This window comes from Rattus norvegicus, chromosome 8, assembly GCF_036323735.1.
Source record: "Rattus norvegicus strain BN/NHsdMcwi chromosome 8, GRCr8, whole genome shotgun sequence".
Classification (NCBI taxonomy): domain Eukaryota; kingdom Metazoa; phylum Chordata; class Mammalia; order Rodentia; family Muridae; genus Rattus; species Rattus norvegicus.
The window spans coordinates 124,652,800-124,669,621 of NC_086026.1; the positions used below are offsets into that span (position 1 = coordinate 124,652,800).

The 16,822-nt window shown below is 45.7% G+C and overlaps 1 protein-coding gene across 3 annotated transcripts in view; it reads left to right on the top strand.

Moving 5' to 3' along the window:
• The window catches only part of Gadl1 (glutamate decarboxylase-like 1), a 180,080-nt gene extending 169,064 nt beyond the window's left edge, over positions 1–11,016 (top strand). For all 3 annotated transcript variants that reach the window (XM_008766660.4, XM_039082694.2, XM_039082695.2), the window contains exon 15: positions 9,050–11,016. In XM_008766660.4, coding sequence (XP_008764882.3) covers positions 9,050–9,223 — 174 coding nt within the window. In that variant the 3' untranslated portion in view covers positions 9,224–11,016. The remainder of the gene's footprint in view (positions 1–9,049) is intronic.
• The last annotated feature ends 5,806 nt before the right edge of the window (positions 11,017–16,822 follow it).

Here is a 16,822-nt window from a genome sequence, read left to right on the forward strand (position 1 = left end):
AGAGCCCGTGGGCAGCACCCCGCGAGCAAACTTGAGCCTCGGGACCACAGGTAAGACCAACTTGTCTGCTGCAAGAAAGCTGCCTGGTGAACTCAGGACACACAGAGGCAGAATTCCTCTAGGACCGGGCACGTCCTGTGTTTACCCGGAGTCCCACACCCGAGGATCCCGGCCCGCAGCAGCTCTCTGCTCCCAGACCCCGTGGGAAAGAGACCTCACCGCCTGGTCAGGTGGGCACTCCTGAGGCTGCAGAGCGGAAGAGACCACCAACACTGCCCACCCCTGCCCACATCCCTGGCCCAAGAGGAAACTGTATAAGGCCTCTGGGCTCCTGTGGGGGAGGGCCCAGGAGCGGCAGGACCCCTGCCTGAGACACCGCCGGAACCTGAAGGAAACAGACCGGATAAACAGTTCTCTGCACCCAAATCCCATGGGAGGGAGAGCTAAACCTTCAGAGAGGCAGACAAGCCTGGGAAACCAGAAGAGACTGCTCTCTGCACACACATCTTGGACGCCAGAGGAAAACACCAAAGGCCACCTGGAACCCTGGTGCACTGAAGCTCCCAGAAGGGGCAGCACAGGTCTTCCTGGTTGCTACCGCCGCAGAGAGCCCGTGGGCAGCACCCCGCGAGCGAACATGAGCCTCGGGACCACAGGTAAGACCAACTTTTCTGCTGCAAGTGACCTGCCTGGTGAACGCAAGACACAGGCCCACAGGAACAGCTGAAGACCTGTACAGAGGAAAAACTATACGCACGAAAGTAGAACACTCTGTCCCCATAACTGGCTGAAAGAAAACAGTAAAACAGGTCTACAGCACTCCTGACACACAGGCTTATAGGACAGTCTAGCCACTGTCAGAAATAGCAGAACAAAGTAACACTAGAGATAATCTGATGGCGAGAGGCAAGCGCAGGAACCCAAGCAACAGAAACCAAGACTACATGGCATCATCGGAGCCCAATTCTCCCACCAAAACAAACATGGAATGTCCAAACACACCAGAAAAGCAAGATCTAGTTTCAAAATCATATTTGATCATGATGCTGGAGGACTTCAAGAAAGACGTGAAGAACTCCCTTAGAGAAACACAGGAAAACATTAATAAACAAGTAGAAGCCTACAGAGAGGAATCGAAAAAAGGTCTGAAAGAATTCCAGGAAAACATAAATAAACAAGCAGAAGCCCATAGAGAGGAGACACAAAAATCCCTGAAAGAATATCAGGAAATCATAAATAAACAAGTAGAAGCCCATAGAGAGGAGTCACAAAAATCCCTGAAAGAATTCCAGGAAAACACAATCAAACAGTTGAAGGAATTAAAAATGGAAATAGAAGCAATCAAGAAAGAACACATGGAAACAACCCTGGATATAGAAAACCAAAAGAAGAGACAAGGAGCTGTAGATACAAGCTTCACCAACAGAATACAAGAGATGGAAGAGAGAATCTCAGGAGCAGAAGATTCCATAGAAATCATTGACTCAACTGTCAAAGATAATGTAAAGCAGAAAAAGCTACTGGTCCAAAACATACAGGAAATCCAGGACTCAATGAGAAGATCAAACCTAAGGATAATAGGTATAGAAGAGAGTGAAGACTCCCAGCTCAAAGGACCAGTAAATATCTTCAACAAAATCATAGAAGAAAACTTCCCTAACCTAAAAAAAGAGATACCCATAGGCATACAAGAAGCCTACAGAACTCCAAATAGATTGGACCAGAAAAGAAACACCTCCCGTCACATAATAGTCAAAACACCAAACGCACAAAATAAAGAAAGAATATTAAAAGCAGTAAGGGAAAATGTCAAGTAACATATAAAGGCAGACCTATCAGAATCACACCAGACTTTTTGCCAGAAACTATGAAGGCCAGAAGATCCTGGACAGATGTCATATAGACCCTAAGAGAACACAAATGCCAGCCCAGGTTACTGTATCCTGCAAAACTCTCAATTAACATAGATGGAGAAACCAAGATATTCCATGACAAAACCAAATTTACACAATATCTTTCTACAAATCCAGCACTACAAAGGATAATAAAGGGTAAAGCCCAACATAAGGAGGCAAGCTATACCCTAGAAGAAGCAAGAAACTAATCATCTTGGCAACAAAACAAAGGGAAGAAAAGCACACAAACATAACCTCACATCCAAATATGAATATAACAGGAAGCAATAATCACTATTCCTTAATATCTCTCAACATCAATGGCCTCAACTCCCCAATAAAAAGACATAGATTAACAAACTGGATACGCAATGAGGACCCTGCATTCTGCTGCCTACAGGAAACACACCTCAGAGACAAAGGCAGACACTACCTCAGAGTGAAAGGCTGGAAAACAACTTTCCAAGCAAATGGTCAGAAGAAGCAAGCTGGAGTAGCCATTCTAATATCAAATAAAATCAATTTTCAATTAAAAGTCATCAAAAAAGATAAGGACACTTCATATTCATCAAAGGAAAAATCCACCAAGATGAACTCTCAATCCTCAATTCCACCATGGGTTGGTATAGGTCAAGACCTGTGGGTTATTTAATGTCCTGAACTTGGGAACATTAAATGCAAGTAGCACTCCATAGTCATTGAAGCCATCTCAAAAGGTTTGACGTGCTCTGTATGCAAGTGTGCTCTGTATGTATTCGTGTGTGTGTGTGTGTGTGTGTGTGTGTGTGTATAGTGTGTGTGTGTGTGTGTGTACTTGCACGTTCCTGTGTGTATGCATGTGTATGATGTGTGTGTAGCCAGAGGTCAACACTGGATGTCTTCCCACACTTTATTTATTGAAACAGAACCTCTCTCTCACCTACTGCAGAGCTCACCAAGTTGACAATACCAGCCTGCAGAGATCCTCTTGTTTCTGTCTCCCACATTCTGAAATTGTGGGCGGACCCCACCCAAGTTGGTTTTTGCCTGCATCCAATCTCGGGTCCTTGAGTTGTTTTGTGGTAAGCACTCCACCATCTCCCCAGACCCTGGCACGCTTTCACAAGCCCCTGTGCTGCTGTTTCTACCTCTGCTGGAATTTACTGAGATACACTTCACTTCTCAGTGCGAGACATCTCTGAACATGGCTGAAATGTGGGTGTTGGTCCCCAGCAGATCTTTGGTTGCTATTAGCTCAGCTGGCCTCTGGAACACACGAGTATTAAGCTCTGCTTTACGGAAGGCATAAACCGTTTATTGTGTCCATTCTGCAGCTAAAGCTTTCGGTTCAGTTTGGTTTGCTTTTATGACCGTTCATATTAGCTGGCCTCAAATATATGACTGGCATTAGGTTTATTGGAACGTCTGCCACAGCTGTCTCTGTGGTATAAACACCACGCGAAGCTAACTGCCTCCTTCAGACACTTTGACTCTAGACTCCTAATCTTGGGACCTGCTCACTTGTGTTAGAGAAAGCCTGAATGGGAGGGGCAGCTCCCTTAAATGGAGGCCCACTTTATTCTAACTTTTCAGATGTACTCTGGGAGAAATTAGGCTAAAAAAATTCACAGTTGAAGAGGCATGTCTAGAGGCAATGTAGCCCTTTTTCTTCCTGTTCCGCCAAGCTGAATCCATCTTTTGGATGCATATGATTTCATGGACTACAGATCACCGACTTTATATCATTTAAGCTTGAGAGACTTACGGGGATATATCTCAACTCTAAATAACGAGGCAGGGTATCAGGGCAAGTACGCTGTACAGAAGAAGAGCGGGATATGTAGAGAATTAAGACAAGAGAGATGCTAAGGCGTGGGACAGCAGATACATTGGAGAGGGAAAATTGACTCTTCAAGGATTCAAAGTGAAAGTGCTCCCTGTTTTCCGGGGACATGTTTAAGCATTTGTTGTGCTTTTAATCAAGTTTTACTTTTGACAAACAACTTAACTAACGCCTCCAAAGGTCGACGGCTTTGGAATTTTTATTTGCAGCAAATTGATGTAAAGCAATTCAAGGAAAAATCTCATCCCCTACCCCTCCTTTCTCAAGATGGCATTTCTTACCCAGAATGCCCTCCGATCACCAGCTACCCCACCGCTGCCTCTGCTGATGCCAACAGCAAGAATACTTCGCTGTTCAGTGTCTCCCAAACTCACATTAAGCACATCTGCATCCCTTAGTAAACAAACACACAGACCACCAGGCACATCCATCCAAATAAAATCCAGTGCTCTGACGGGAACCTCGAGGCAGATGACCTGTATCTTCAGATACCTGTAGAAAACACCAAACTTGCTTCCCAAGCTTCATGCGATAAATAACAGATTACCGAGGAGCTGGGGGACCCGGAGACACTTCTGAACTTGGACTTTATGGTTGTTGCTTCACTCGTAAAACAGCTTAGGCAAACACAGACCTTTCTAGAAAACCACAGGAAGCCGTTCTTATCCCTAATAAATGTCACCACTGAGAAACACTGTCTAGGTAACCAATGATAACCCAACTTCCTAAGAAAGCAAGTGAGCTCACAGTGTCCAGAAGGGAAAAATGATGGAGTCTGAATGGACGATCGTGCAGTCTCTGCACACATGGGGTGTGAAATGCCGTGTCTTAAACCGCTAAGGTGCGAAGGCTTTCACTAGCAGTGAGGTGCAGAGGACGCTTCGGGGAGAAGGAATCAACCAGAAGCTGTAGGTTTCTCAGCCTTTCCAAAGAGTCAAGTCTCAACAGACGCTCCTAGAGGGATAAAAAACAGGGGAGTCTCGGGGAGGAGACCAGGTACAAATTAAAATTGGTTAAAAGCAAATTAAGTTTAAGAAATGCACAGTGTAGTTCCTAATGTGAGTGTTTAACAGCTTTGGAGCACGGTGTCTTGTCTTTACATAGTCCATTTCGTAAGTTACACTGCAACGAAATAGTATTGGTCCATCATAGGGAGGCTACCATACCTCTGATGTCTGCCTTTTCTTGTAGAAAAGTTATCTATATAGATATAGATACAGACACAGATATATATATAAAAGGTATGTAAAGTTTTAAAAATTCCCCAACAAATCATTATGAGACAAAAAAAAAATATCTTCCAAAATTACCACTGAGCTCGATTTGTGTTGGCCATTGGGGAATGGGACCTCTGTGTCCCTAAGCGGTTTGTATGGCCAGTGAGACTCCATTAGAGAAGACATTTTTTCCCTTTGCAACAGGTTGTCAACTGTGATTTCTTTGTGCTTTAAATCTACATGTATGTGTCCACTGTGAATCAATGTGCAGGGGCCCCAGGGGGAGTCAGAACTCCAAGAGTGAAAGGTGGTTGTGAGCTGCCATGTGGGTGCTGTGGGAACCCAACCTGGGTCCTCTACAAGAGCGGTGAGTGCCCCTGACCACTGAGCCACCTCTCCTGGCCTCCTGATTTTTTTTTTTTTTTTTTTTTTTTTTTGGGAGACAGGATCTTATGTCGCCTTAGGTGAGCCTTGAATTCTTGATCCTTCAACTTCCACCTTTTGCACCCAGAAATATATATCACGTTGTTCAAAAGAGATTTTCTGGATACGACCATCTTTCTTTATCGAAGGCTGAGAAGCTCCTAGGCAGTTATCAAATGGCTACACTTGGTCGGAGAGAGACTTTTTTGTTGTTGTTGTTTTGGGTTTTGCGCTCCCCTCTGTTTAAGCACCTTTAAATCCCTTGCTACCTTGTGTTGTGGCAGGATAACCACAGAGTGCTGTTGAAATGACCCGGTCATTACTGAGACGTGATTTATGGGGGGACAGAAGTCCTATGGAAAGGAGGGAGAGGAAGCCTCGAAATGAAATGGAAGTGTCAGGATCCTCCCCCACTTAAGATGCGGGAACCAAGCGCGCTGAGGCACAAGGAGAGAATTTGATTTACAATTTGAAGGAAAAGCGGAGGGAAAATAATTGAGAGTTGGAAAGCAATCTCGGCCCTACCAAATTGCTTTCTGCCACGCGTGCTCCATTTAGGCGTGAGACTCCTGGACTTACATTCCGTTTGTGCATATTTTCCTTCCCCTGTGAATATTCCATCCTGCCAGATTAGGACGGTTTCTCGGCTGCTGCCAGCAAAAAAGGGAGGCTCTGAACTGCCCAGGAGCAGAGCGCTGGTGTGTTAAGGGCAAAGGTGGTAATGTGACCGCTAAGGAAGACATTCTGGTCTCTACACCGTAAACACGCGGGCGATTTTCAGATACTTCGAAGCGAGGGTCGAGAAACAGAAAGATGTTCAAGGCAAAATGTTCAAGGCAATTATGGCTGCCTTTACGATGAAGATTTGTGCTAACGGACTCCATAGGGTGTCGGCTGTGAGGGGGTCCTCCAGACTTTCCTACCCACGCCACATTTCTGGATAGATGAGGCCTTTACCATGGGCCTGGTAGTGACTACTTCTAGGAATTAATCTTCGAGTTCACTGACAGGTTAATAAATTCCCTGCACACTGTCAAACCCTCGCTCTGCTCATTCTCTGGGACCCAGAGATATTTTATTACTTCTTCGTAATCTCAGAAAACCAGCAGCAAACTTGAGCTTAGGATATTCACGTCCCACTTCAAGAACATTGCCTGTGAGAGCATATATATATATATATATACAGAAATTTAAACCTCCAGAACATCTTTATATTAAACATATCCTCTTATGTTTATGGTTAACTGCATTAGAAAACATTTCTGGGGCTGGACGATGCATCTGTAAGCAAAGATGCTTGCCCCAAAGATGCTTGCCCCTGAGCCAGCCAACCAAGGTTGGTAGGGAGATACGGAAAACGGACTCTTACAAATTTTCCTCTGACTTCCATCCATGTGGCAGTGTCATGTGCCCTGCTTCCTCCTCCTAAATAAATAAATAAATGAAATGTAAAAGAAGTTAAAGCAAAAAGAGATTTCCGATTTGCTTATAAGCTGGGGCAGCCTGACAGATTCTCTTTGATGATGGCATCACCGAGTGGCCGGAATGCCCTAAGCTGGCTGTGAGTCCCGAGTGCTTTCCACAGGTGGACAGGAAATGCCCGTCATACAGGCGAGGGCAGGTACAGGATAGAACAAGGCCTGTCATTGGACGAGAAGGAAGGATGGGCGGGAGGAAAGCTTGAGGGAAGAGGAGGGGACTGGAACGGAAGAGATGGAAAGGAGAAGCCGCGGTGGAAAGAACATGGAGGCTCACGTTTAGATTCCACTCTGCGCCTTTACAGGTTGTTATGAATATTCTCAAGGGATGAATGTGTACAGGGCTTTGTATGTCTAGGTGAGCAATTGTATCTCATCAATTAGATCAGAGGTTATTGTGTTGTGTGGTCTTTCATGTAGCGATTTACGTTTAAGAGAGTGGGTGGCGGCTGGAGACCCGGGCCCCCACGGAGTTGGGATGTGTGTTTCTGGCAGTGTCATATGGGATGGAGCAGAGCGGATGAGGTGATTTGCTGATGGAGATGAAGTATCTACCAGATACCTTGGGGCACTGTGGTGCCGGACCTAGTGGAGGGAGGCTAGAAGACAGCCATTCTTTTTATAGTTTCACAGCAACACCCTTCTTGGAGAGAAAAACTGAAACACTGAAAAGTAAACTGGCCCAAACAGATGATGCTGAAGCCACGAGTGTGGGTGCTTTAAATCGGCAGCGAGTCCAAGCTGATTTGTGTCTTGGAACAGCAAGCTGACAGAAATGGATCTGAAAGGGGTCGTGATCCTAAAATCATCCACAGGCCCACAAGCTGCTAGTTCTGAACGTAATGCTTTTGGGCTGTCCTTGACGGACACACGGCCCTTGTGGTTGTCAAGGCCTTCCTAATATTGATCACTGCTGGCACCATGCTGGGATTTCCCTCACGGCCTCAGTTTACATACAGGTATAGCCAGTGACCGCTTGTTAGAACAGGGAAAAAAGTGAGGCTTTGTCACGAGCCTAAGTAAGACTTGTCTCGACACTCCCTGGTGACCAGATGGGGTTGTGACCAGATGTTAAGAGCACGTGTTGGCATCTGAATGAGAAGAAGTTCACGTTACATGTGTGAACACCCACATACATACACATGTGATGCATGCATATCCAGGTATGTGCATATAGGCAGAGACACTTCCTACTCAGGTCCATGAAGGTTAATAACTAAAGCATAAACCCCTAAAAAAAGAGAGAGAGAGATGTATCATCATGCAACATTTTCGTATGTACATTTTACATAAATATTTTCCCATTATACCTGCTCAGTTATATATATTTTATTTATTTCCTCGTCTTTACGGAAAGGACGTTTGTTTTATTTTCTTGACCATTGAGCGGGGATTTTCAAATGCTTAAGTGAGCCTTCCCTTAAGTAGAGGACAGACAACCCATGGCCCATAACCATTCTATATAAAGTACACTCATCGAGAATCATCAGCAACCTTCAAGCCAGGCATGGTCATGTGTGCCGTAACCCCAGCAGAGACAGACAGATCCTGAGAGCTCATTGGGCAGCGGCCAGCATAGCTGAAATACCTTCCCTTGGTTGAGGAAGGATCCCATGTCCTAGCTGGCTTTAACCAGCAACTTGACATAGCCCAGAAGGGAGTGATCTCTGGGAGACATCTTCCAGATCATGTTGAATATGTGTCATAGAGTGTCCCGATTGGTATAGGAGGTCCCAGTCCACTAGGGACAGCACCAATTCCTGTCCAGGTTATCCTGGGCTGTATTAGAAGCATCAGCACACAAATAAGCCAGCAAGCAGTGTCCCTTCATGGTGTCCGCTTCAAGTTCCTGCCTGAGTTCCTGCGCTGACATCCATTCATGACAGCCTGTGGTCTGTAAACTGAAATGAACTCCTTCCTACCCTGAGTTGCTTCTGAGTACAGTATTTAATCCCAGCATCAGAAAGGGATTAAATACTCTCCCACGCCTGACTCTACTCATCTGTCCACGGACACGCTGCCACTGTTTCCCTGTGGTGTCAAGGGTGAGCTAACATATCTCAGACACTCAACTTGGTGTCTATGTGCTCTAAGTTCTCCGTGAGTTATTGTTACTTCAGCCTTGGGACAAGACTGAGAGATGCACCGGCTAACGAAAGAACAGGTGAAGTGCTAAGCCACGTGGTTTAATCCATGTCCTTTCTCCCCTTACAGGTGGCCCCAGCCATTAAGGAGAAAATGATGAAAAAGGGGAGTCTCATGCTGGGCTACCAGCCCCACCGGGGGAAAGTCAACTTCTTCCGCCAGGTGGTCATCAGCCCTCAAGTGAGCCGGGAAGACATGGACTTCCTGCTGGATGAGATAGACAGCCTGGGTAGAGACATGTAGCCACGGCTTTCATCCCCCAGAGGCATCACTCCTGTCCTGGGGACGGTCACGGATCCAGTGCATCTGAAGACTCACTAGACAGATGACGGTCCTGGTGAGATTAGGAAACACGCCCGCTCCCCACACAGAAAACGCTAAGCAAATAGTCCTAAGGGTTCTTTGGCTGCCTGCTGCTACTGCTTGTAGAACGGAGAAAGTAGACATTATAAAGAATTATTCTCTCAAATATCATCCTTTGAAACAACCCCGAGGACACTTTAGGCAGTGCCACTCGGATGGATGCTGGTTTGTAAGCTCCCATTGCTCTCTAAAGAACACAGAAGCGCAATGTGGAGCTTACAGCAGTGAACCCCAGTGTGCCCCTGTGCCACCAGCATCAGCACCGTCAGGGACTTACTAAAAATACAAATTCTCCAGCCTTACCCCACACCACCTGAATCAGAAACTCTGGCTGGTTCCAGCATCCTGAGGTTTAATAAGCCCAACAGGTGAGTCTGATGCACAATAAATTCTGAGAGACAATGGTCCAGTGAAAAGCCTTTACAGCTGTTTTACCCCCTAAAGGACATGTGATATTTCAGTAGCCTCTCAGCCAGTCTTTGAAAAATACAGACCACATCCCCACACCTCGCTAGCTAGCTATATGCTAGAAATGGTTTCTCTTAACACTTAAAAAGTGGAAAAGAATGTACAGCAAATGTGGGCTTGTTGAGTCATTTTTCTAGTAGGTAATCATGGGAAACTCAATAGCCATAGTTCAGGTCCCATTCTGCCTTTAGTGAGACAGGGCAGCTTCTCGACTGATGGAAAATACCACTGAGGTCAGATAGTTTGCAATCCCATTATATTTTTTTGAAATATTCAAATATATATATATATATATGTATATATATATATGCAAGAGAGGGAGAGATAGATAGATAGACTATATTAGATTCTTACAGCCTAAAGATACATGTTTTATTTGGGCTGAAGTGTTTTTGGGTTTCGTTTTTGTTTCAGGAGTTACAATGAATCACTATTCTAATTCATCTGCATTATAAATTAGGGGAAGAAAACCAAACAGTTTTGATCAATGATTAGAAAACATTAATCCACTTCTCCAAGCATGCTATTGGGTGGGGACAAACATTGCAAGGCTGTGTGGGTCTCTGTCCCTCTTTTACATTTTGGAATGCACTTCTTATTTTCACTCTCGGCTTTGTAGGGAATAAAATAAATTCCAGAAGTGAAGTCCAAGGTTGTACAACATCCTCCTTCTCAAATTCTGCAATGTCAGTTAGAGTTTTCAGTGGTCTATCTTGAGCAGAGACTCTAGATTTAGAGACCTCTCCGTGGAGGTCCCCTGTTGTTCCTGCAACGTGGATGACTGCAACTCTCTCTGGAACCCACACCTTAGATTTATTTCTGGGGGTTTTCTTGACTAGGAACAGACAATCTGGAGACGACGTGTACATGAAGGCTATGTGTTGAGATTTGTCCAGGTGGGGGGCTTGCAATCGCCTGACGATGGATCACTAACTCCTGACATTTAAATTTTGAGAAATGGATGTGTACTGTGTAGTCTGCACCAAACATCTTCATTGTAGACTGTGCAGCCTTTCACTGTCTCCACTCAGCAAAGGTATTTTCACTTCATTTCCTGAATTACTTCAAACTCCCTGGTGGTGGGAGCTATCGTGCATGAGTTGACTCTCGTTGCCTTTTCAAAATTGTTCTACATAGAGTGCTCCTAAGACTGATGCTTGAAATAAGTTGGATTCCATGAAATAAAGATCTCTGTCAGCACTGTGCATGACTGGTCTCTCTTTACATGACAGTTCTGTTTCTATTGATGATCTCAATACATCCCGAAGAAGTCAACTGGATTCAACTGGAAATTTTGTTTAACAATAGAAGAGGCCAGAAATGTTCTGTCTTAGTCAATACCAGTCCTCCACCCTCCCCAAAAAAATCTGAAAAGAATAAATAGCAAAGTATGGGTTTGTTGTTCAGTCATCTTTTCTACTAGGTAATCATGGGAAACTCAACAGCCCAGCTCAGGTCCAGCTGCCTTTGATGAGACATGCCTCTTCTCGACTGATGGAGAACACTGCTCCGGTCAGACAGTTTGCAATTCCATTAATTTTGTTTGTTTCTCGAAATATTCAGAAAACACCATCAATCAGGTATTTGGCACAATGGTTAGAAGAATAATTGTTTGAGAGGATAGGGTGAGAGCTCACTCAGTAAATCATTTGCCTTAAAAGCATTAAGACTTGAGTCAGATCCCTTAGAACTCATGAAGAAAAAAGGCTCCATGTAATGAACTGCCCTTGGGTGGACAGGGATTGTCAGAGCCCTGAGCCACCGCTCCACTCTGTCTCAAACAACAGCATCAAACAAACAAACAAACACATAAAGAATAAATAAAATTTAAAAAAACTAAATCAAAACATAGGCGACAGATGAAATCAATGAAATCTCCTTTTAAAGTTTCATTCCAGAATTGCCAAAGACACACACAAGTCAGGTGGTGGCAGGCAGGACAAATATAATTAACCAAAAGTCAAAGTGCTAAGAACGGGACAGGAGGTCTCGTTTTAAGCATCCTTTCAACACTGGCTTTAAATGAACTGAGTTGCTGTGGGCTTTACAGATTTCAGTCACTGGAAGTTGCCAGACTATTCCTGTTCTCAAGGCAGCAATCCCTCTTAGTGACAGGCTGGGCTGACATCATAGCAAGCTGGCTGCTTTCACCAGGCTGCAAACACTGGGGAAACTTTTTCCCAGGTGCACGGCCACTGTTCCTGAAGCTGCAGCACCTGCTCCAGAGACCGTCCTCCAGCTACGTCAAGTAGAGTCAACCTACGGTCTTCCACCATCAAAGTCTTGGTGAGCTATGAGGACCCTTGCTAACTCTGGCAGCTTTTCAGTTTTCTAACTTTAGACCAGGAGGTAGCACGTCCCTCAGTGACCCAACAGAAAGCTTGAGACTAATGTCATTAGAGGCCAGGGATTGGTCCTTGTGTGTAAGTCTTAGGATTGGTAGAACTGGAAGCAATTGTGATTGGTGCAAATTACAGGCTTACATTTGCATGCCATATCCCCCTTGTCTGTTTGGCTTATTTTCCCAGCCAGCTTGAAAACAGCCCCCACCCCCATGCTCTCCCCTAGCCCCCACCCTTAGGGTGGTTTTACTTGCCTACTGATGATTTTTATCATGGATAGTGCCTTAAGGTTTCTATTGCGGTGATTATGAAACGTCACGGCCAAAATCAAGGTGGGGAGGAAAGGATTTATCTGGATTATACCTTCACATTATTGTATACCATTGAATGAAGTCAGGACAGGAACTCAAACAGGGCAGGAACCTGGAAGCAGGAGCTGATGCAGAGGCCATGGAGGGATGCTGCTTACTGGCTTGCTCATCATTACTTGATTGGCTCTTTTTTTTTTTTTTTTAAATAGATCCCAGGACCACCCACCAGCTCAGATATGGCATCACCCACAATGGACTGTGTCCTCCCGCATCTGCCATTAATCAAGAAAATGCCTTACAGCTAGAACCCATGGATGGCTTTTCTCTATTGCGGTTCCTTACTCAAGCTTGTGTCATTGCTGTGACACTAGCCAGCATGCATAGTGTAGGCTGAGCTGGTAAAGCAAAGAGAAGAAAACCACAGCGCCAGACAAGGTGCCCACACCTGACACTGCTGAGTTAGTGGAAGGAGCCACAGCAGGAAAGAGAGGGCAGCTGACACGTTCCAGAGAACAGGCTCTCCGGAACAGAGACAGTAAGGAAGAGAAGTGGTGGGGACGCATAAGGATGGTGGGCAGAGAGACACCGAGAGAAGTAAAGAATGCGATCAGGAGGCACAAAGCTCAAGGAAACAAAGACAGGAGACTGTGGGTCCTGGTTGCTTCAAGGCTTCTGGCATGGCCAATCCCTGAGGGCTACCTGTATATCTAGGTCTCCAATGCTCACAAGGTAGAACTTGAGCTGCTGTTGAGGACTCCCAGTGTCCACGGTTTTGGAGCTGTGCCACAAACCGGTGCTAAGCACTACTACTGTTGGTTTCTGGGAAGAGCTGAGCCTTCTTCTAAATGCCAAGGGTCAGGCCAAGAGTGGGGATAGCCCAGAGAGAGAAGCCTCTCATATGAGCACCTAAAAATTAATCCCTTTGATCTCTACAGCTGACAACCATAAGCCTCTCTGTCTCTGGGCTTGGATCTATGAGCCTCCGGATCTGCCAGCTCATTCCATCAATGTTTGAACTTGAGGTTCCAACACTGCCAGTACTGGAAGAGCTACATACCCCTCTTCCTTCTTTCTCTCTCTCTTTCTTTCTTTCTTTCTTTCTTTTTCTTTCTTTCTTCCTTCCTTCCCTTCCTCCTCCTCTTCCTCCTCCTCCTCCTCCTCCTCCTCCTCCTCCTCCTCCTCCTCCTCCTCCTCCTCCTCCTTCTTCTTCTTCTTCTTCTTCTTCTTCTTCTTCCAACAACAGAACTTTGTTCTTATCATGCTGTGTGCACAGCTGGGTGCTCATTCTGTCTCCTGGACTGAGAGCCCTCACAGACTGCCTGAGGACATTTGGAAGCACACCATTTGGGATTTCAAAGGACTTTTCTGGTTTTCTGTTTAACAGTTCCACCCCAAAGTCATCTGGTCCTCCAGTGTAGCCTGAATAGTTTAGGTGACCAGAATATTGCCCTACAATATCACAGTGGAAGACCAGGATGTGCCACACCAGATACACCTCTTCAGCGCTTGGATCATCTATGTTCAGATGATTGGTTTCTGTTTTGTTTTGTTTTTTGTTTTTTGTTTTTTTAATGTAGGACTGGGAGGGGAGAGAGGAAGATTAGGGTAGGGGAGAGTGAGGGGTGAAAATGATGTAAAGTGTACTCATGCAGGAAATTCTCAAAAAATATAATAAAACGAAGCAGCAATGTCTGCTTAATTAGAACAGGAAGGTGATTAACAAGCTATTTTTAAGTATCAGGAGGTATAATAGAATAGATTATGCCATGCACAACTGATTGGCAGGCCCTGAAATGTGGGCAAGTTCACAAGCTTGTCTTGATCAACAGTCTTTGCAAATCAGGCCTGAAAGGCAAGGCCCCCAACCCATAAAGTATGAAGCCATACTTATTCGAGTGAAAAAAAAAAAAGAGGAAACTAATTAGAAACCTGATAAGCAGCGATTAGGCAGTTACTTCAGGGAAAAATGGATGAGATGAGCAGATGCGAACCAGGGTAGCATCTCTGGAAAGGGACGCCGGACAGGCTGGTTTAGATGAAAAGTTTCCATGTCTTTCACCAGGGGAAGCAAGTGCCTTCTAGACAGGGCCATTAGCATGTCATTTGCACACAAAATAAAAGGTCACCACAAAACAGGAAGTCCTTGGAGCAGAACTAGTGTTGCATCTACAAAGCGCTGATTGGCTGATTGGCTGGAGGGACGAGGCCCCTAGGAGTGCTTTTGCCTACTGCTAATACTCCTGACCTAGCAGTAGCCAGAATGCAAATGACCCGGGGCAGGACAGAGTCTAGAGGTGGGTCAGAAGACCTTGGCTTCCATTTTGGCTGAGGCTCTTGGGACTGAGCCCAGAGACCTTGTGCAAGGGGAGCGTGTGTGTGTGTGTGTGTGTGTGTGTGTGTGTGTGTGTGTGTGTGTGTGTGTGTGTGTGAAGATTTTCTGCTCTTGTCCGCAGCTCTCTCTAGCTTTCCAGCACTACCCCGTAGCTTGAGCTGGTGGTGTCAATGGCCGCACAAAGCTTGCACTTCAGCCCAGGCTGTTGGAGCTAACGCAACCCCACAAAAACAACAATGCCAACCAATCAGAGCTTCCAGGGACTAAACCACTACCGAAAGACTATACATGGACTGACCCAGGGCTCCAACTGCATATGCAGCAGAGAACAGCCTTGTTGGGGAATCAGTGGAAGGGAAAGCCCGTTGTCTTGCCAAGGTTGGACCCCCAGTGCAGGGGAATATGGGGGAGGGGAATAAGGGGGATGAATGCGGGGAATACCCGTATGGGGGAGGGGAGGGAATGGGGGCTTATGGGCAGGAAACCCGGAAGGGTAATAACCTTTGAAATATAAGTAAAGAAATATATAATAAAAAATTTAAAAAAAGAAAGAGAAAAAGAAAAAAAAGCTGTGGGAATTTCCTGCATGAGTACACTTTACATCATTTTCACCCCTCACTCTCCCCTACCCTAATCTTCCTCTCTCCCCTCCCAGTCCTACATTAAAAAAACAAAAAACAAAAAAGTGGGTGGACCCTCAAGGAAGAAGTGGGTCATGGACCGTTCACTTCAGGTTCCCAGCAAGGTTCCACTTCTGATTTTGCTTCCGGATTGTGGACACTGTTAATACTACCAGACGATATTAAGACCACTACCACAATTTTCGAGCCAAACCTGAAGCGAGCTTTAATTAAGCACTTGCCAGGATGATGGCCTCTGGCCAGGTTCATCCTAGGATTCCCAGAAAGTGGCGACAAGCCACATTTTGCAGAGGTTAATAGAGGGAAACCTATTAGGCTATAATGTGCCCCACCGGGCCCAATCATTGGCAAGATATATCTTGATCCTGATGTACCTCCCGCCTACATCCAGAGTCAAGCGTAAATACCGACGTACTTCCTGGTCATGTATCTCCCAGCTACATGTGACCGACCACAACCTGTGCAGTTGGGCAAAAAAAAAAAAAAAAAACCAAAAAAACAAACAAAAAACAAAAAAAACCCAACTTGTTTAAGGGGAGCAAAAACACGAGGCTTTCTGTCTTACACAAACGGTAGCTTCCAGCATTTCAGGACGTATCTGTCCTTCAGCAAGGTTAGAGACATTTTGTGCTTTGTGGGTCTCTTATGCACAGGAATTAAAACGTAAAACATAGCTTAGCTCTCGTAGACACTATTTGGCCAGCCATCTTCTCTTCCTGCTGCAGTGTCTTCCCAGCCACAACGGATTGTGTCACCTTCAACTGTAAAACCAGAGAAATCTCCCCGCTCCCCGGCTTGTTAGGTATCTGGTCCCAGCAACCAGAAAAGTAGCACAATCAATGAGTCGGACCACTGAGCTCTCCCGGGCTTTGTGTTGCTGCCCCTCGCGCCAGCCTTGGGGCTCTCAGGGTGGGCAATTTGACTCTGGAGCCCAGGTGTTGCCATTAGAATCCTCCTGTAGCTAGAGTAGGAACAGAATGGAAAGATCAAGGTGAACACGCACGCACGCACGCACGCACGCAGGCACGCACGCACGCAGGCACGCACGCACGCACGCACGCACGCACGCCAACTTGAAAAGGAAGCCGGGCAGCCCATCCTTATCTGAGCTTCATGCACAGAACTGAGCATGCCCATGCGTGCAGTGAGTAGGTGGGGTGGGGAGGAGCCCCCCCCCCCCATAAGCCAGAGACGTAAGGACTATGAAACTCCTAGGAGGGGCTGTACACCAGATGGTCAGATGTTTTTTTGAGCTCTTTCCTCGGTGGCTTGTTAGGCCACTTCCATTCCTGGGTTTAATAAGCTGTCTCTATTTTTAGACAAGAACTGGCAGCCCTGTGAACTCATCTCCCGTGATCGCCACAAATAAGTGCTGTTCATTTCAC